This window comes from Xyrauchen texanus, chromosome 19, assembly GCF_025860055.1.
Source record: "Xyrauchen texanus isolate HMW12.3.18 chromosome 19, RBS_HiC_50CHRs, whole genome shotgun sequence".
Taxonomy (NCBI): Eukaryota; Metazoa; Chordata; class Actinopteri; order Cypriniformes; family Catostomidae; genus Xyrauchen; species Xyrauchen texanus.
In genome coordinates this window covers 3571528-3593872 of record NC_068294.1, presented here as the reverse complement: position 1 = coordinate 3593872, position 22345 = coordinate 3571528, and the positions used below count along the sequence as shown (strand labels likewise).

The following is a 22345-nucleotide window of genomic DNA, read 5'->3' as shown; positions in this document are numbered from 1 at the left end:
CTTGGTCTTGTTTTACACCAAGATCAAAGGAATGGAAATATAGAAAAAGAAGCTTATTTTTTGGGACATTAATATTTTTTACACTGTGACTTATTATTCCTGCAATGCAAAAAAAAATAAAAAAAATGAGAAAAAAAAGTATTTATACATCATATTAGTACTCCCTTGATACTGCCTTTCATTTTTACCTCATTTTATAATAAAATTAATTGAACAAAAGCAAATTTCACACAAATAAATTGCTGCTTTTTTTTCAAAGTTAAAAATTATAATTGAAAACAATGGAAATTGTCAAAGTAAATGTGCTTATGTGTCCTAAAACTAATGTCACAACAGAAAAACCTTAATAGTCCCAAATATAGGGTTCATTTTCTCTATGCAAAATAGCATTTGATATTTTTGGGGGTTGAATATGACCAGGACATTTTCTTGATCCAGTTTCATGAATAATTATTATTAGTCTATCTCATGTCTGAAAATTCAGTGTAATGTCACATTGAGATGAGCATGTTTGTACAGAATAGAATCAACCCACAGACCAGATACTGGTTCAAATCTGAACTCCCATCTAGCTATGTGAATTATTGTGCCTGAAAAGAACAGGTTCCACCTGTATTAACACACGTGACCTGACCGCAGGTGTGCAGAGTGGAGCAGGAAGTACAGTACCTGTACCAGAGCAGTCTGCCTCCTCCTTGACTGTTACTGGGATTAAACAGGCTGAAAAGCCATTACTATTTTCCCAGCCTGAGGGCGCAGGGCACGGTTCCACCGCCTGGAATTGATACACAAACACACTGCAGCTCAGTTACATTCAGCTGTTGCTCTGTATCATTTAATCTGCTTTAATCTATAATTTACAGCATCTTTAAGTGTGAGAGTACTTAAACTTTCATCTCAATTACCTTTATCTTTTCTTCTTTTTCAAATGCCCTCTTTTTCCCTTTGAGAAAGACACAAACATCTAGATAAATGCATGCTTCAGTTGAAATAAGCAAATAAAGACCAAAAGGGTGAATCTCATAAAACCTGTCAAGAACATGTCCGGGTCATATTTCATATGAAAAAATTTTAATTATGGTACTTAAGCACATCCCCGCTCAGATTTATTTTGTAATTCACCATTATTCTCCATGATGGTTTTCATGAGATTTTCATTACTGTAATTCAATGATTTTTTTATGCTTATGCTTATGTTTATTTTATTTATTTTTGCCTAAAAGAATGAGATTTTTCTCATTAAATACCATTTCTTATTTGTTTCTGTCGATTTAGGGGTGAAAAATAGCCAAATATGTTTTTGACAGGTTTCATTAGATTCATCCCCCAAACTAACAATATATTTTATGCATTTGATTTCAAAAACTCTGTATCATAATGTCCAGACATGTCAGAATGAAAATGAAGGCCCCTCTTTGTGATGTCATGAAAGATAACATTGACGTATATTCGACTGACCTCTCTTTGACTGCCTTTCGGACGCTGACAGCATCTTGTACACCCTGAAAGCATTTGTTCCCTTTTTGATGCTTTTGTCTTTCACCTCCTCAATGTCAGGCAGAGAGTTCATCGCACAACGGAAGTTCGCCTTCCATGTTTTAGGGTCCGGTTTGTCACCAGGTTGGTATTTCCCTAAAATTTGGGAGTGGAAAATAAAAAAAAATTGAACACTTAAACTTTTTAAATTGCATTGCCATTATTACTATTGCTCACATTTAAAGTTAGGGTAAATGGCACATAACTGTGTTACAGACATGAAATGATCAAATCAAATCGTGCGGCTTGGTGAGGAGAGGTGTGCAATTACTATTCAAAGCAGATGTTTTCACACCTGGCTCATTTGGAGCATTTGTTTCTGAACCTTCAGCATTTCCTCATTTAATTCAGTTCATTTAGGCATATATGAACACGGCAATTGTGCTCGGATCATCACCAAAATTAGATGAGGTAGGTCCAATTCCAAACAAACTCTGTTCACTTGCGGCGAGAACGCAATTTGACCCAACTGACCAACGAAGCAACCGATATCCATATGATAACCACGAAGATACCTGATGGATCTTTGGAGGAGAAATCTGTAGATCAGCACGCCACTTTAATTCATCAACTCGGATTTATCCTTACATTAAATACTGGAAACCTTTTTGGTAACTATATAAGATACTTGCACATTTAACACAGGTGTTATTTAATAAGATGTCCAAAATTCAACTAATTTACAAACTCATATCCATCCGAGTGGCAGATAATGTTTATTTTTAGCACAACCTCTGAATGGAATGCATGATATATCAGAATGAATACAAGATTGAACATAGTAATCAGGACATACTCATTGGTCCAAATCCAAGAGTGGACTGTCTAGTATACATGCATAATACCTTTGTTTGAAGTGAGTCAAACGCTTGATGAGAACGTAAGAGAGTCTCTCCATGTCTGCAGCTCGGCACGAAAGCCGTCAATTCCAAAGACACAAATAGGTGACACTCCATTGCTGGGCACTTTATTAATGTGTGACACTACATATGAAGTGGTTAACCTCACCTAATGCACCGATATAGGTAGAGATAGCGAGCTAACGCTAATTACATTGCAGTTCCATAATACAGATCGCTAATTGCTAGGGCCAAATCGCTAGGGCTCAGTGGTTAAGGCACTGGGTTACTGACCAAAAGGTTGGGGGTTCAAGCCCCAGCAATGTCAAGATACCACTGTTGGGCCCTTGAGCAAGGTCCTTGACCCTATCTGCTCCAGGGGCGCTGTTTCATGGCTGACCTTGCGCTCTGACCCCAACTTAGTTGAGATATGTGAAAACAACTAAATTTCATTGGCTCTGTACCTGTACTCTGCACAATCACAATAAAGTTGAATCTTAATCTTAATGTTGCCTTTCTCACACAGCAGCCCAATATTATCAGTGATAGCTCATTTACATTACATAGATACATAATCTATAAAGCAGACATCTGAAGTTTACCTCTAGATGTTTCTTCAAATTAGAGGTTGAATTCTTGAACGCCAATATCTCATCTGGCTTTGACAAAGCTGACATGACACACTCACGCAATTGAAAATATACTAAATTAGGGGTGCAAAAGTAACATATTCTCATGGTTTGGTTTTAAATTATCAAAGTGCCACTTTCTACCAAATTCAATGGAATATATAAAACAGGCATGATCGATTTTTATGTTTTCACTGTCAAAGACACTGTCAACTAATAAACACCTTGAGTGTTCAGCATCGCACACACAGATACTTTCAAAAACAAGAACGTAGTATTTGTTCACCCTCTTTAATGAAGCTCACTAATAAGCATACAGTATGTGTGAACACGTCTCAACATTGTTATTGCAGGATAGCAAGCGCATGTTTGAATAACTGACCACCGCAAGTTGTTAAATTGATTCGTTACATCCTTTAGCAGTTTATTTCCTCTCTATCTGTACTGCATTTCAGCGATGCAGAGAATTACTGTAATTATTCTTGAAAATGGAAACCTCACAATTCACACACATTTGATATTGATAAATACAGTTTTTTTGATAATGACAACAAAATGCAGGCCCCCAAAAATATGGCATGTTGAGTAGCCTAGTATATCCTGTAGCTGAAATGATAGAGCACGGCACTAATAACTAGGGCTGGGAATTACCACAGACCTCCCAATTCGATATTCCAATGATATTTCCAAGCCAATTCTATATGTATTGTGATACTGCGATTCTGTAAGTATTGCGATTTGATGTTTTGATATTAAAACTTGATAAAAAGATACTCCCTTTTCTCAGAAAGAAAATATTGAAGAACAGTTGTGTCTGAAATGACAATAGTTTCACTCTGTATTATATAACTTGAAGGTAAAAGGTAGGTATGTGCAAAACTACCAATTGACCAGTCAGTGCGCTGTCTGAGCTAGGCAACAAGTTACTGTAAAGGAACCCGTGTATAAGGCTGCATTATGTCCACTAGAATTAAAAACAATTATATATGCAATATATCATTTTAACTTATCAAACTAATTTAGCTATTTTAGAATATTAAATATAACATTTATTACCACAGGCTATTACTATTATATCATAATGATAAGTTTGCAACATACAAATGGAGGCTAAAGAGTAAACTTGTTCAAGAACCATTTCTGGGGCTGTTCTGAATTATGACACACATGACAATTCACCTGTAGACCCAATGTCGTTGCATGATATTTGCATATGCATCCTGAGATGGTCTGAGCTCATATGAAGCATTCCCATAGACAACACTATTCTTACAAACTGCTCCCAGATGACTGGCATAGGTAATAAAATGTGAGAACTCACAATTTGCTCCTATTCCGCAAGACATGATAGCGCTATGCACTTTGATGCCAAAGTGCAAATACACTTCTGAGCAAAAAAAAAACTATTCCGACATGCCCATCGCCGGCCTTTCTTTAATCTGTTCTTCAAAATATAATCAGTTGTGTTTCTTCAAGCACGTGTCTTTGAGTATAGTGGCATTTCTTGTCGACAGTGGCGTATAAAGGTGCGAAATGTCCCGCCACTGCACATAATTACCCTGGCTGTTAGATTATAAAAACATTAATCACAGCAGAGTATTTTGACGTCCGACAGTGAACAAATGGCACTTGATGGCTGTAGCAGCGGTGCATTAAAGAACTAAACATAAAAACTTAAAAAGACAAAACTTATATTTATCTATAAATCATTGTAGCATTAAGATAAACATGTATTTTTTTTATTCAATAAAATATTTAAAATTGTTTAAATATCAAGAAGCACGATTTGTAACAGAATAGATTTTTTTTCCAGCCCTACTAACAACGCGTCATGGGTTTGATATCCAAGGAACATACAAATGGATAAATGTCTGGAATGTAAGTTCAATCATGAAAACTTTCGGAAAGATTTAGCATGTTAATATGGTATGACATATTGATAGGGTGTTGGTCTTGGCGGACTAGATCTGCTATGTTGCTGCTGCTGCTGCTGCTGCTACTGCTATACAGTAAGTATGAAGACTTGCTACTGCTAGAACATACATATAGACATACTGAGTTAAGAATGTGGACTTGCTACTGCACAATTAGAAAAACACAAGACATACTGCATCAAGCATTTACTGTATGACAAGCTGCCACACAATCAGACATAAATACAATTCCCCAACAAAGCAGGGAAGCTGTACAAACACATAAAGAAAAAACATCCCCCAAACAAGCAAATCTACCACCAAGACTTGTGTACTGCTGCTGCTCCGAAAAAAACATGTGCACAGAGTGTATGCTAGCTAAGTGTGCCTTGGCCTGCTTGGCCGAATGGCATAACGCTAATGAACTTAATCTCTATGTGTGCCTGTGCCAATTTGGCCGAAAGGCTAAACGGCTTGTGAACTGACTCATAATGTGTCTCTGGATGAGGAAAGCCCAGAGTTTATTTACCTAGTGACTTAGCCTAGCAATGTGTGGATTTATTTAAACTAATGACCTAAAATAGCGATATACCATTGCCTATGCCTGATTTAGCTATGGTTTACCCTGCTGAAGACGTGCTTCGTCATGGCCAAAAAAAGCTTAACATATAAGCTGATAAAGAAAAGGCCCCAGCAACCTCCTCAGTAAATAGCATTTTCAGAGAAAAAACTTGCAGCACACTGCAGTGAAACCGACTTACTAGCAAACAGAGCAAATGTATATGTTAGGCAAAGAGAGAGTACGCATGTAAACCGATTGGCTTGACATATCACACATGAGCAAGCAGTTTGGCTAACAGATAACAAGTTAAAATATCCTTGCACCATTCAGAGTTTCATGCCTGAACTTTGTCATTTGCTGTGGAAACCAGCATCTGCCATGTAAATAAATGTAAAGCTGACAGTCTCAAGAAAGTCTTGAACTGTTGAGCATTCATCTAGTCCATCACATCTCCCTAACATCCCAATTACTTGGTTTTAAGTGTTACATGGGCAAGCCACTCGCATTTTCTTTAGAAATTGTAGCCTGAATGTGTACAATCATATCTCATTTATCTCAAGAATTGTCAGTTTGAGTGTGTATAGGACCGCACCTGTATGTATGGCCCAGTTTCGGAAAAGAGGAGCATCTTTCTCCACGTCCCATCCATGCCGTGCAGCATGCATCCATGGAATCTGGAATATTCTCTTCTCCTGCAAGCAAATAACATGTAAAACATGTCAAAAGTTTTGACACACCCAAAACGCACCGTGTGTGTGCACTGTGCAGTCAGTCACATTTAAATGAGGGAGGTCACAAAAAATTTTTTTTGATCATAACAATCCTGATTAACACAATGCAATCCTGTACACAGACAAGTTTTGAACTGCCATAGCCACATGTATACATGTAATCGCCACTGTTAGCAACATTTTATGTACCTTGTTGACCCATCTGAGCCCCGGAATTTGACACGAGTTTATCTGCTCTTCCAACCACGGTCTCATACGCATTCGCTCCACCGGCATGCTGGCCTAGAGAGAGAGAGACAGAGAGAGACAACACATCTGGAATGTGTCAAATTTTAACAGCTACTTCTCCTCTTTGAACAGGTTGTACACTCCTCTATGATTGTGCGGGAAGCATGTTGACCACCTTTCTATAAAAACTAACCAGGTGAAACCAAGCGGATCACAATTCACTGAAAATTACTACAAATAAAAGAAAGAAAAAACTATCGTGGTTGTTATGGTATTCACTTTTCATGACTTAAAACAACATAAAGGAGGATGTAAAATGTGTGTGCGTGTGAGAGAGAAAGAGTTTATCTAAGAGACTACATGTGGTGCAACCTGTCATCAGAATGACAAAAAGTACTCGTGTTTGTTTATCCTTTTGTATGTAATTAAATCACAAGTTACTAATTAACCAATTCAGTCTCATAAAAAAGGTTTATAGTTAATCATAATGAAAACCTACGCTTTAAAATCACCCGTTTGTCGCTTTGACCTTTGAACTTTTATTGTCCAGAAAAAGAGTGAACACAGCAATCACAATACACACCAGCAATATAACACACACATCAACAATCATACTCCATACAAAAAACAACCAGACTAACAAACAAACATAAGCACAGACAGGCACAATATGTACACAAAAGGAGAGAAGGAAAAAAAACATTTGGAATATAACAACACCACACAACAACATCACCCGACATCCATGCGTTATGGTTCATTGTGGATCCAAATACATTAGCCATTCATTATAGTGCCCTTATTACACAGATTACATGTTCATATAGGCCTAAGTTACAACAACAGCAGCGACGCTGTCCATATGTCCTTCCAAACAACATAACTCATTTTTACCACGTTATTAATTAGCTACTACTCAGTTCTTACTGCGTGATGACACTGCACTGGCCAGTGCGTCCCAATCGTTTCTACAGCAAACTATATCAGACGAGTTCAGCCTCCTCAAATAAGTGTGTAAGTGTGGTCAAGTCAATTCAAACGTGAAAATAAACATGCCTTGATTCCTACTGGACCCAAACAGACCATGACTTTCGCTTTTAAACTCACTCCAGCAACTATGTGGCCTACAGCATAAACATCCACTTATATGTACATGCACCATAAATAAATGCGGAAATGCGATGTATTATTATTACCTGCAGTGCGTGCCAATCACTTTAGGAATTAAACAGCAAAGGAGTCTTTGAAGTTTCTTGACAATATGTGGCTCTCGATATCAAAAGGAAAAGTCAACTGGGTTTGATTTCGCTCTTCGGATCGAAAGCAAAACAAGTGAAGGAAACAAGCTCTTGGGTGGAAATCCCCAGTTGGACTGTGCGAGAGTGTTTGCTCGATCTAGAGGGCGTGTATGTGCGCTCACTTTGCTTGCTTACAAATCCTACTACGATGAAGGCAAAGCTAATTAATATTAAAGTCGTGCCTAGATGTTCGCTCACTGATTGGCTGGCATGGAGAAGCATTTGCAAGAGGCCGCTAGTCAGTTAGCGAATGAAAGAATCATATCGATGGCATAGCGATGATTTAGGTTGCTAGACGGGACGAGGGGGTTAGAAAGTGGCTGGTTAGCAGGTCCCTGTTAGCACCTGCTGTTAAGATTCTGGAACTACACCACCCGATGGCAAAAAGCAAATTTCTCCACAGACAGCCATTCAAAATTAGCCGTGATTTATGACGGAATAAAAATGTTCCAAATTTGTTTTCGATTTTTATTATTTTATTACATTAAAGCACATCGTCATCCGGCGACGGATTGCTTCTGATGGGCTCTTAAAGCGTGAAATAGATTTATATTTTCCCCTATCTATTTCCATTGACGAGTGATCAGTCACGTGACACCCAATCCCGGAACTGAGAGCCCACGAGCAAAGATAGCAGCCTCCAGCTCGCTTTCTGTGACGCCTGCGCTAGCTGAGCACTGACATAGAGATGAATGGGGATGCTAACGGATAGCTCTCTCCAGGTATTTTATTGCTCCATGGACGGGACGCTCCAGAGAGGTTACTCAAGACACGCCCACAATCCCTGTCTGGCTATGCGAGACCATAGATAGGCTAACCAACTAACATCAGCCTTTACCATAGTAGTGTATGAGCTGATCTGCTCATTGGCTGCAGGCTGAAACACGAAAGTAAATTTCATTTTCACTTCCTCGTTGTTTCGCTATTGCTTCTTAAAGGCAAAAGCAGGCAGAATGGAAAATTAAACCGCAACATAGAGATATGACACACACACACACACACACACACACACACACACACACACACACACACACACGTGTTTCATGTTCCTCAGCTCATTTTTAGCTGGATCACATAAAATATGTGATGGATATGATATGCTGTATTACATAGTTATAAAATAGCCTAACCATATTCTTGAGCATCTGTGACATTTACTTAGTTACAGCCTCTGTCATGCTATCAAGTCAAGTCAAATATTTGAGAGTACACACTTTAATTAATGCAAACAGAAAAATAATGATTTGTATATTAATGTATATTAAGTAGTTATAATAGTAGTTACAAAATAATCATGCTCTTGTGAGATGAGACATGAAATGCAAGTTGTTAAATGTATTAAGCTGTGCAGTCCTACCCTTGTTTTGTTGGTTCTCTCTCTCTCTCTCTCTCTCTCTCTCTCTCTCTCTCTCTCTCTCTCTCTCACTCTTTATCTCTTTCACTCTCTCTCTCTCTCTCTCTCTCTCAAATTCAAATTAGCTTTATTGGCATGACTGTATACAATGTATAATGTTGCCATAGCATTGAGTAATAAACATATTACAAATATAAAAAACATGTATATACAATAAATAATTAATAATGATAATAAAATAAAATACAAATAACAAAGTAAAATACTGAGAGCAATGAGAAAGTGAGGAAAAAATAAATTAAAATAGCAATAGTGTGAATAAATATAATGAGTGGTCAGCTTCTCTCCCTCATATGGTGACAGCAGTCTACTTTAATTACTAACATTACATTGTCTGATATTCCTGTGTTTAAAGATGAATTTAAAAGATAAATAGAGTGGCACTATACAAATGTAAAATAAATCTTCCAAACTTTAACAGTAACAGTATAAAGTGCCAACAAAAAATTGAAATAAATGAGACTGTGTGGACAAAATATTTTCTTGACAAAATTGTACAAAACTTTAAATGTGCTACAGTGTAGTTGTTTAGAAGAACAGACACTGTATTAATCTTACCAGCAGAGAGACCGGAACTCACTCTAGCTTACTTTACAAAAAAGAAAACTCCCTTAACAAACCAGCAAACCTTGTTTCAACACTGTAACATGACTTGTTTTAAATAAATAATCTGCTAAGATATAATAATAATAATACTACAGGCACTCTAGTTGTAACATTCAGGTTTGAGGCCGGGATGTAAACAACTACAGTAATGAGGAAAAATAAAATTTCACCAGCTTATAAACACAATACTGTGTACAGTTAATGAAAAACAATTCCTAATCATTAGGTAGGTCACATTGTGTGTATGTGACACCATACTCAAAAAGTTTGAGCTACAAACAGATGTCTTTGCCACACTTTGGTAAAATGTTATATAAATGGTGTGGTTGGACCACACAACACGCCAATCACACTAATATCTTTGTTGCGATTTGCCATCTCAGCATACTGTTTAGACAAAGCATCGCTTCCAGCACTATTAAACTTCTATCTTGATATGTACTGTGTTTGCTACAAAAGATACTAGCTGCCTCTTGCAAAACAGCCCAGGATACATTTAAAACAGTTCAATTCGCCTGTTCTTGTGTTGGCTTGCAAACACTTCTATGAAGACATCCATGTTCAATGCCTTACCTCTTCTTGATTCAATGCTTAGCACACCTCCGCTCCGCTAAGCACTGTTGATATCTTCTTTTGTTTGCTGAACATATTTCTGTATAAGTGAGTGAAGTGTGTAGATATGATTAGTTGAATCCAATTTTACATTTATTTAGTGTCTTGTGTACTGTACTAATCTGTTATTTATAATGCAACAGAATAGTTTCCCGAGGTTGCTTCTTTCTGTAACGCCCCTGTAGTTATTTGGGTTGTGCTTGTCCTCTTATTTGGAAATTTGAGTGATTTGATTTTTCTTTCAATTTTCAGGAATGTGTCCTGATTTTAGATAAAATAATTTCAGAATAGCATCTTTCAGTTTGGGGCTGCTGTGTTTCAGCATCTCATTATATATTCCATCCAAATCACAAGATTTTTTTATTTTTGAGGGATTTCATATTTTCAGTCAATTTATTTAAAGATTGCGGTGTCCAAATTGGTTTAATTGTTCATTGTTGTGTTTTCCATATTATCTAGTTAAGAGGTCAAATGTTTTTGGCTGAGGTTTGGTTAATTTTGTGAATAGAGGTTTCTGAAATGTTTTGGGTTACAGATGGGAATGGATTTGACTTTTTTTTTGGATCTATCTAAATTGTTCCATAAATCCCAAAAGGAATTTCTGTTGATAGCCTCTTCAATCTTGTTGAGTTTTGCTGTCAAATGTTCAGCTCTTTCCTTCTGTAGTGATCTGTATATTTTAAGGGTTTGATGATATTTGATTTGTGTGTGCTGGTTTACAGGGTCTCTGTGTTTTTCATTTGATAATGATCTTAATTCCTTTCTTGATGTTTGACAATCTTTGTCAAACCAATCGGCTTTCACGATTTCTTTTTTGCTTCTGTACATTTTTCTTTTTCTCAGGGCTTTGCTGTCCACTGTATAAAATATTTTGGTTAAATGTTCTATTGCCAAATTGATACTTTTCTTGTCTAGTCCAAGTTTGGTGTAGAAAAATGTGTCTATCATTAACTGAACATGAATGTTGTGGAGCTCAGCTTCAACACGTGCAGGACTGTCAATTTTCCATATACATTTGGTGGGGAGGGAATACAATGACATTTTCTGATCTTGTTTAGACTAATGACTATGTGACTATGATCTAAGAATGGAAGCGGTGACATCACCATAAAGAAGTTGATCTTATTGTGGTCTATATCTGTTATAGTGTAGTCCAATGTGCTGCTGCCTGGAGGTGAGCTGTAAGTAAATCGACCAGAAAGTCTCCGCTTGTCCTGCCATTAACTATATATAAACCCAGGCTTTAACAGAGCTGCAGCACATGTCGGATTATCGTGTTGTCATGGTTCTTATGTTCTTTAGTAAGGAGTTGATTCTGCTGTATATGTGTACTGTTAATATACTGATCTCCAGCTGAACTAATGTAGTCTGGTTCCTTTCTGGTACTTCCATTCAGATCCCCTTTAACAGCACAGAGCCTAAAGACCGAAACTGAATGATCTCTGACTGTTGTGTTGGTAAGGTGTCCTCTTTATAATTGGGGGACTCGTATGGTGGGATATACACTGCATTGACTGTAGGTGTGTCCTCATCTGAACAAATGAGTTCCTCAGATATGTGTTTTCCTTTACATACTGAATGTAGCAGAACCGATGCTCTTTAAATCTAACTATAATTTCTCCTGAATCTCTTCCATTTTTAACATGAGGGTTTTTGACTGAAGGTACAAATAATTCTCTTTAGTTGAAGGAGTAGGTTTGAGAATCTAAACGTCTCCATGTCTCAAGTAATATAATTATATCCGATCAATATACAATATTTAATAAATCAGGGTTAGTGCTTTTCTCTCCAAAAGATGAAGAGAAAATCCCCTTAATGTTGTAGCATTTTATTTTAAATGAAGACATTGAGAAATGTTCTATTTACCAGAAAGAATCTTAATCTTGTTATGAAATATAGTGAATCAATTAAAATTAATTACCGGTACATAATTATAATAATACTAATAATACTAATTATAAAGAAATAAAGAATATGTCTGACTAAACTCACATTGTAGGTAATTAAGCTAAGAGCTTCAGGTTAGACCGGACTCTGTTGGGTTCTGGTCCACTGTAATCAGACAGCAGCATCTCTGGGTTCTCTCTAAGGATCATCTCTTTCATCTTCCTCTTATCTATGTTTGATAAAACTTCTGCTGGATATATGATCTCCAGCTCCTCTTCATTTCTGAAAGATGCTACTGCCTTAAACAGGCCCAAACTGTGATCAACTGTTTTAACTGCCTTGGAATGTTAGCCTGGCTAGCAGTTAGCTTGATGTTTAGGTTATATGTAACATGTTATGTGATCTTTAAGTTTCTTAGAGGTCTTACCATAAAAATATTCTGCCTCTTTTGACCTTAATTTAGTTTCCAGTAATTTAAATATTATTTGAGTCATAAAAACATATATTTTCAGACAAAAATGTAAGTTACAGCAGGAGCTGATATTTTTTGCTGCCAACTGCCATCGGAATTCTCTCTCTCTCTCTCTCTCTCTCTCTCTCTCTCTCTCTCTCTCTCTCAATTAAATTCAATTTAATTTAAAGTACTTTATTGGCATGATTGTGTTTACATACAATATTGCATAAGCACCAAAGGGTGAATTAAACGGTGATACAGTGATGGGAGATGATGATTCTGAAATCTCAGATATAGGGTCACAGGCAGTGGAAGAGGTGTACACCTTACAAGAGATAAAATATTTCTTAGACACGACTTTTGGTAAAAGTTTGATGTGAGAGACTTTTTCCAGAGGCAGAGGAATGTATGTCAGTTTTGTTGCTGCAAAAACAGTCAGCTTTGAGGTTTTAGATAAGAAGAAGACATTTTATCTGAAAAAGATGATTAAAACTACAAAAGATAAACTTGTTCCACAAAAACATAAAAATGACAAAATTTCACATGGTGTTTTTCACACTTTGCTGTGATTTTACTGTCTCTATCCACTCTATACTTCTATTTTCTCATGGATGTTTTAAGGTTGGGTTCTCTAAATATTTATGGGGAAGGGACAGAGGTAAATTATGATGATAGTGTGTGCCTTGTAATTGTTGTGTGTGTGTGTGTGTGTGTGTGTGTGTGTGTGTGTGTGTGTGTGTGTGTGTGTGTGTGTGTGTCCAGTTTAAGATTAATAAAGTGCAGTGTTGATGTATTTTGATGTTCAAAATCTGATTGCTTGGGGGAAGAAGCTGTCATGTAGTCGGCTGGTGCGGGTCCTGATACTGCGATACCGCCTGCCTGATGGTAGCAGTAAGAGCAGCCCATGACTCGGGTGGCTGGAGTCTCTGATGATCCTCTGATGGATCATCAGATCACCTCCAATGATGTGTCTGTCAGTCCACACCACCCTTTGCAGGGCTTTGTGGTTGAGGGCGGTGCTATTGCCCTACCAGACAGTGATGCAGCCGGTCAGGATGCTCTTTACTGTGTTGGTGTAGAACCGTGTGAGGATGTGGTGGTTCATTCCAAACTTCCTCAGCCGTCTCAGGAAGAAGAGGCGCTGGTGAGCCTTCTTCACAACGGCCTCAGTGTGGACGGACCATGTGAGTTCCTCAGTGATGTGGACACAGAGGAACTTGAAGCTGCTGACTCTCTCCACCGGTGCTCCATTAATGGTGATGGGGCTGTGTTCTCTGTCTTTCCTCCTGAAGTCCACTACAAGATCCTTGGTCTTGCTGACGTTGAGGGAGAAGTTGTACTCCTGACACCAGCGTGTCAGAGTGTGCACCTCCTCTCTGTAGGCTGTTTCATCATTGTCAGTGATCAGACCTACCACCATCGTATCGTCAGCAAACTTAATGATGGCATTGGAGCTATGTGTTGCCACACAGTCATGTGTGTATAGGGAATACAGGAGTGGGCTGAGAACACAGCCCTGAGGGGCTCCAGTGTTGAGGGTCAGTGATGAGGAGATGTTGCTGCCCATTCTAACCACCTGACGTCTGTCTGACAGGAAGTCCAGGATCCAGCAGCACAGCGAGCTGTTTAAGCCCAGATTCTGGAGTTTCTCATCAAGCTTGGAGGGCACTATGGTGTTGAATGCTGAGCTGTAGTCTACAAACAGCATTCTCAAATATGTGTTCCTTTTTTCCAGGTGGGAGAGAGCAGTGTGTAGTGTAGATGCAATGGCATCATCAGTGGAGCGGTTGTTGTGGTAGGCAAACTGCAATGGTCCAGTGAGGTGGGCTGCACAGAGCAGATGTAATCTCTGATTAACCTCTCAAAGCATTTGCTGATGGTGGGGGTCAGAGCAATGGGATGCCAGTCATTTAAACAAGTGTTTTTTGATTGCTTTGGTACAGGCACAATGGTGGACGTTTTGAAGCAAGTGGGGACTACAGACAAGGAGAGGGACAGGTTGAAAACACCAGCCAGTTTGTTCACGCACGCTCTGATGACGCGGCCTGGAAAGCCGTCTGGACCCGCGGCTTTACGGATGTTCACCCATCCGAAGGATCGGGTTACATCCGGAACAGAGATGGAGAGTGAACACCACTCAACCGATTTGTTGATCATAAAAAATACTCCACCACCTCTGCTTTTACCTGAGAGGTCTTTCGCTCTGTCCGCTCGGTGCACGGAGAACCCCGCGGGTTGATGGCCATGTTTGGAATCTCCGCAGACATCCAAGTTTCTGTAAGGCAGAATATGCAGCAGTCCCTCGTCTCTCGTTGGAAAGAGATCCGAGCTCTCAGCTCGTTGTCCAGAGACTGAACATTTGCCAGTAGAATTCTGGGTAGCGGGGGTCAATTTGCACGACGTCTTACTCTGATGAGAATGCCGGCTCTTTTTCCCCTTTTCCTTCTGTGTTTCCACGACTGGGCAGCCCATACAAAGGGATCCGTTGGCATGTTTGTAAACAGCGGGTCGGCATTGAGGAATTTGAAGTCCTGTTTCTGTGTGCAATTGCAGAACCAATGTCCAAAAGCGTTTGTCTGTGGAACACTGTAAAAACATCCTGTTGTTTTTACAAAAAAAAAAAAAGGCAGCTGTGGTTGCCAGAATAATTATGTAAAAAATACAGTTAAAATGTAAACCATTTTACAGAACAACCTGTACATTTTACAGTTTAAAATGGTTGTAAATTACAAGCTGGCACTGTAAAAAAAATAAATTCTGTTAAATTTACAGTAAAAAAAAAATCAGAAACATGCCTTCTTAAACTGTAAAACTCTGTTGTTTACTTTATAAGGTACTTGTTAATTACATAATAATTACAGAAGGGCACATGATGACATGAAGTTCACCAATAGTGTCTCTTCCAGGAGCAATGACCATTAAACATATAGAGACCGTGCTCAGTTTCACTCACACAAATACTAAACACCATCAGGGGAACACATGTGAGATTTGAATAATGTAATAAACATTAACTAAACTACATCAAATATAACACAGAACACCCCAGTGTACATAACTGATATTAAAAATATGCTGAAACGTAACTATTCCCATAAAATATAATGAAATGTAATGGGTCACGCAGGGAATTCTGGGAATGCCCGATTACAGTTTTTTACTGTAATTTTAACAATAACAACTGTAAAAAAGTACATGTACTCTTGTCCTTTTTACCATTAATTATACAGGAAAATCTTACTTTTTACATTTAAATAATTAAATTTTTACATAATTTTATTGTAAAATCTACTGTATTGACTATTAAAATATATTAAAACATTTTACTGTATATTTTACAGTTAATATTTGTTAATCAATGAACATTTTATTTCTGTAGCATTTTTACAGTATTTTACTGTTAAAATTACTGACATTTTTTACAGTGTACACAATAAGGCAGAAAACATCCAAGACGAAAAAACAACAATGTAGTGTCAGAGCTCACAACGCAGCAGCCATACTCGGCGCCATCTTGAGTCCGATTCCATTATGGTTACTTTGGTTTTAAATATAAAGAAAACTTCAAAATCGAAATATTACTGGCATCTGAATGTTAAATTATTACAAGATCATTTTTTCTGTGAAAAATTTAAAATGTTTTGGAATATTTGAGTCTTTTTAGAGTCTTTGTCAATGGTGGGATGTGGGCATGTTCAATATAAGATTATTTTGTCAAAATTATACTTGCCATACATCAACGTAAAAATGGTAAAAACAACTGTAGAAACATTGGTTTGTTGGAGAGAAAACTTGTAAATAATTGAATAACAGTGTACATTGAAATGTTTTAAATAATAAAAAACAAGAACTAAATTATATTTTACAAGAGCAAGCGAAAGGAGCGTTGATAAGGGCAATGCTTTGCTTTATCAAGGACATGGATTCTTACAGTAGATTCTTTTTTAACCTTGAAAGACAACATGTTCATCAAAAGCAAAGGTGTCATCTTCACCATCAGGATAGATCTGTAACATTTAATCAGGTTGAGATGAGAAAGTTAACTATAGACTTTTATAAACCATTATACAGTGATGAGTGTTGTGATACTGGAAGTTATGATGATTTGCTTAAGGAATTACCTCAGCTTGGGGATGAGCAGAAAAGGTCACTGGACAATTTAATTACATTTTAAAAACTCACAGGCAATGCATCAGTTATCCATTGGCTGTTCTCCTGGAATTGATGGATTACCTGTAGATTTGTATCAACAATTCTGGGATATAATAGGATAAGACTTTTATGAAGTTCTGTTAGACTGCATCAAAGGCTATTTTTTTTCACATAAATTGTCACTGAGCAGTCTTCTCTTCGCTTCCTAAGAAAGGGGACTTAGGATGTCTCATAAACTGGAGACCAATATCTTTGTTATGTTCTGATTAAAAATATTTTCCAAATATTTGGCAAACAGACTCAAACACTGTTTAGACCTATTGGTTCAAAATTATCAAACATATTGTATACCTGAAAGATATATAATGGACAATCTTTTATTATTACAGGATGTCATTTACCTTAATCAGTTTAATAATGTTAATGATGGAGTGTTGTCACTCGATCAAGAAACAGCATTTGATCGAGTTAATCATGAATAACTTTTTAATGTGTTAAAGCATTTTGGGTTTGGTGACAACTTTATATCTTATATTTGTTTGCTATACTCTAATATTTTGGTTATGGTCTAAGCAGGTGGTCGATTAGGTGCACCAATACCTGTGTCGAGAGGTATTAGGCAAGGTTGTCCACTTTCTGGGCAATTATACAGCTTGATTATTGAACCTTTGTTGTGTAGGTTAAGGAAAAATCTGAAAGGTATTATATCAAATATTATATCAAGTATATATATATCAAGTATTATATCCTTATTCAAATGACAATTTAATTAGTTTTTTATCATCCTATGCAAATTATATTACTGTCTTTATTACAAGTCAAGAGGATATTACAGCCTTAATTCAAACTATTGGAATATATAAAAAAGCCTCTTCTGCTAGAGTTAATTGGGCAAAAATTTTAAGTTTTATCATTGGCAACTTCCAGGTGGATTGCGGTGACAGGATAGATTGAAAACTTTAGGGTTTTTGGGAGGGAATGATCAGTTTCAAAGGAAAATTGGGAGGATCTGCTGGAAAAGGTGTCTGCCAGACAGGAAATTGGATTCCAGATGATTCCAGAGGAACTGCTGTTTTTCAACCCAGTGATCCAAACTAGATTATTGTCCTTTGTAAATGTGCGGAGATGTTTATTGAGGAATGGCATTCAAAAACTGGGACATCTTCTAGATGAGAGGGTTGGAAACGCACTGAGACACTTCAAGAGATGTCGGGATTGAAGTCTTCACGCCTTATATTAAAATTAAAGGAAGAAATTTGCAATTTTTTACCATGTGCTTACAGATTTATATAGGGCAGAGACATACACTGGATAAAAGACAATTTCAAGATTTTCCAGAAATAAAGGTTTTACCTGTCATAAATGAGGAAAATGAAAGTGATGATGTGGATTCAATTTTATCTTTCAAGACCCCTCAATTGTATTATTTTAACATGCATCAGAGAAAGCAGTATATTGCACTTTAGTAAAAGTCATACATCAAGATACGTTGAAGAGACAAAACGCTTATAGATGGCCAAACCGTTTAGGTCCAGACTTCTTTGTGAGGGACAGGTGGCAGACCCTGTATAAACCCCCTGTGGAGGAGCGCACTGCTGATTTACAGTGGGGGATTATTCACGGGGAAATAGCTACAGACGGACATGTGGCACACCTGAATCCAGCAGGAAATGTCGATTTTGTGGGAAACAGGAAGATCTGGAACCTTTGCTTTTAAAGTGTAGTAGATGAAAAGATCTTTTTAAATTGCTTAAAACCTGGTTTAGAAGATTTGACGACAAATTTTCTGAGGAAGTATTAATTGGGGGAATCAAATATAATTTTTCAATGAGGAGGAAAAGTGTTTACTAAATTATTTGATTGGAACAGTGAAATTGGCAGTATGGATAACCAGGAAGAATAAAGGTTTACAACTCGCAACAGTAGATCCCGAAATAATGTTTAAACGTTTGGTAGAAGCAAGACTAAAATGTAATTTGCTTATTATAAGCTTACAATTAACATATTTTGTTTTTGTGATGTATGGTGTGTTAATGTGGTATTGTGTACAGTTTATGATGATCGGTTTATTCTGAATTAATCTAAGTTCACTATTATATAAAAATTTTAAGAAAAATTTATAGATTTGCCAGTAATGTAAAGTGATGTATGTACAACAAATAATTAAGTGTGTGTTAAACCTCTCTCCCTCTGTTTCTCAGAGAGTTTCATATCTTCTCTACAGTATAATGCCAAGTCAACTGGTGTATGATGCAACACAGAGACTTTTTTGGTTTTTACCCTTAAAATATTTAAATTAATACAATTAAATGAAAAGGAAACAGCTTGACAGTTGGTAAAAGAAGCGAGACTGAAACAGAATTAAGGTTTCAGAGAGATGTTCTGCTTTCTGTTCCATTTCTCTGGAACACAGCTTGTTTTCAAGCACTCAACTGAGATCTTAAAGAACAGCAGCAGAACTTGCAGACATGTACAAAACTCACCAGTTCAACAAACAGTTTATTCTAATTACAAGGTAATTAATTGCTGTAATATAATTACTTTTTTATTAACTAACACTGTTAACAAATACAATAAATATGCAGTAAAAATTCTGAGCTGTGTCTTGTGTGTTTGGACAGTTAGGCCACATTTACAATCAGATAAAAAAATATCAAACCAAGTGGCATTTATTTAAAAGAAATGTAGCACAAGCATATTTTTAAAGCAAAATATTTCACAACTAAGAAGTTTGTTAAAGGGAGCTGCTGACTCAGTTCTACTCATCAGTCATTGAGTTTGTCCTGTGTACATCTATAACTGTCTGGTTTAGTTCAGCCACCAGAAACTACAACAGACAATCAGGACTGCTGAGAGGATTACTGGTGCCCCCTTGCCCACCCTTCAAGACCCGTACGTCCCCAGAGTGAGGAATCGTGCAGCACAAGAACAGTTTTTCCCCTCATGAGCAATTAAACTGCCTCAGGACTCCCATTGTGCAATAATGAATAAATAATAATGTCATGTACATATGTAAATTCACTCACATTTAATTCAATAACTGCACATACCCCTACCATGCACATCTATTATCACTTGCACATGTACATACGTCATTCTGTTATATTATATTTCTTTGCATGTCTATTTATACTCTTACCTTGTTTTATATTCTGTGTCGCACTGTAATGTTCCGTGTGCACTTGTTTCTCCAATCACCCCAAACAATTCATTGTGTACGTGAGAACACTTGACAATAAAGCTCATTCTTTTAGTTCACCCCAAAATAAAATTATCTCATCATTTATTCACCCTCATGCCATCCCAGACGTGTATGACTGTTAGGAATTCCTTGTCTTGTTTCACTGTTGCCCTCTGTCTGCCATTTTTGTCACCTTTGCATTCCATAGTTTTCACTTTTGTCCCTTGTTTAGCTCCACTGTCTCACTTGTCATTGTTTAGAACTACACTTCCCAGAATCCACCTGCCATCATCACTGCCATTTTGTTCATTGTTTTCACCTGTGTCTCATTCTGTCATCACTCACTGTGTATTTAAGCCCTGCTTTTTGTTCACTCCTTGTCGTTCGTTGAATGTTGTTAGCCTGGTGTGTGTTCCCTGCCTGTGTTCCCTGCCTGTGTTCCCTGCCTGTGTTCCCTGCCTGTGTTCCCTGCCTGTGTTCCCTGCCTGTGTTCCCTGCCTGTGTTCCCTGCCTGTGTTTTCTAGTTTTATGTTTATTTCCCCATTGAGGGTTTTCCTTTGTGTTTTTTCTTGCTTGTTTATTTAATAAAGTGTAACTGCGTTTAGATCCGCATCTCCTCGTCTGCCTTGCTGCTCAATCGTGACAGAACGAGCGACCCAATATGGATCTAGCAGCTTACCTGATGGAATTGACCCAGGCGGAGTTGACCATCCGCGAGTACTCCCACTTCTTTTCCGCTGTTGCCATCCACACCAGCTTCGACGACACATCCCTGAAAACCATCTACCAGCTCGGGCTACAAACGTACCAGCTGAGGGGATTGCCGAACTCCGGAGACCTCACGTGGAGGGAATATGTGGATCTAGTCTTGGGAGTACTCGCTGCCGGGGAACCACCTCTCTCGATCCCGGTTTCCGCCACTGGGCTTTCCGTGCCTGCCACGGCCAGCGAGCCAGAGCCCACGCCTGCCACGGCCAGCGAGCCAGAGCCCACGCCTGCCACGGCCAGCGAGCCAGAGCCCACGCCTGCCACGGCCAGCGAGCCAGAGCCCACGCCTGCCACGGCCAGCGAGCCAGAGCCCACGCCTGCCACGGCCAGCGAGCCAGAGTCCTCGCCTGCCCCGGTCTGTGAGCCAGAGCCCTCATCAGCTATGGTCAGCGAGCCAGAGCCAGAGCCCTCGTCAGCCACGGTCAGCGAACCCAAGCCAGCGCATACCACGGTCACCCAGCCAGTGCCTGTCGCCTCAGAGGTCAGTGAGCCAGTGCCTGTCGCCTCAGAGGTCAGTGAGCCAGCGCCTGTAGCCTCGACCGTCCCTGAGCCAGCGCCTGTAGGCTCGACCGTCCCTGAGCCAGCGCCTGTAGGCTCGACCGTCCCTGAGCCAGCGCCTGTAGCCAGGACTGACCAAAAGCCAGTGCCAATGGTCATGCCCGTCCTAGAGCCTGCGCCCCTCGAGCCTTCCGAGCTTCCCAGAGCTCCGCCTTCCGAGCTTCCCAGAGCTCCACCTTCCGAGCCTCCCGAGCTTTCCAGAGCTCCGCCTCCCGAGCTTTCCAGAGCTCCGCCTCCCGAGCTTTCCAGAGCTCCGCCTCTCAAGCCTCCCAAGGCTCCGCCTCTCGAGTCTTCCAGGGCTCTTCTTGAGCCTTCCAGGGCTCCGCCTCTCAAGTCTCCCAAGCCACCCAGGGATCCTCCTCCCAAGCCTCCTAGGGCTCCGCCTCCCAGGGCTCCATCTCTCAAGTCTCTCGAGTCTGCCAGGGCTCCTCTCGAGCCTCCCATGGCTCTGCCCCCTGAGCCTCCCGAGCTTTCCATGGTTCCTCCTCCCTCGGCTCTGCCTCCTGAGCCTCCCACGGCTCCACCCCCTGAGGCCTCTGAGCCTCCAGAGCCTCCCTCAGCTCTGCCTCCAGAGCCTCCCTCAGCTCTGCCTCCCGAGCCTCCCTCAGCTGAGCCTCCCGAGCCTCCTTTGGGTCCGCCTCCCGAGCCTCCTTTGGCTCCGCCTCCCGAGCCTCCTGCGGCTCCGCCTCCAGAGCCTCCCTCAGCTGAGCCTCCCGAGCCTTCCATGGTTCCTCCTCCCTCGGCTCCGCCCCCTGAGGCCTCTGAGCCTCCAGAGCCTCCCTCAGCTCCGCCTCCAGAGCCTCCCTCAGCTGAGCCTCCCTCGGCTCCGCCTCCAGAGCCTCCTACGGCTCCGCCCTCAGAGCCTCCCGAGCCTCCTACGGCTCCGCCGCCAGAGCCTTCCAGGTCACCGCCTTTAGGGCCTCCTCCCAAGGGTCCTGACCCTGTCCCTGACCTGTGGCCTCCTCCCAGACCTTCTG

At 39.5% G+C, this 22345-nt stretch overlaps 1 protein-coding gene across 2 annotated transcripts in view; it reads right to left on the bottom strand.

Annotated features, from left to right (window-relative positions):
- Window positions 1-7827, bottom strand: part of LOC127659501 (interferon regulatory factor 2-like) — a 43041-nt gene extending 35214 nt beyond the window's left edge. For both annotated transcript variants that reach the window (XM_052149357.1, XM_052149358.1), the window contains exons 1-6: window positions 7635-7827; window positions 6400-6492; window positions 6072-6171; window positions 1459-1632; window positions 906-943; window positions 670-775 (exon numbers count right to left, since the gene is read on the bottom strand). In XM_052149357.1, coding sequence (XP_052005317.1) covers window positions 670-775; window positions 906-943; window positions 1459-1632; window positions 6072-6171; window positions 6400-6486 — 505 coding nt within the window. In that variant the 5' untranslated portion in view covers window positions 6487-6492; window positions 7635-7827. The remainder of the gene's footprint in view (window positions 1-669; window positions 776-905; window positions 944-1458; window positions 1633-6071; window positions 6172-6399; window positions 6493-7634) is intronic.
- Window positions 7828-22345: the final 14518 nt, after the last annotated feature.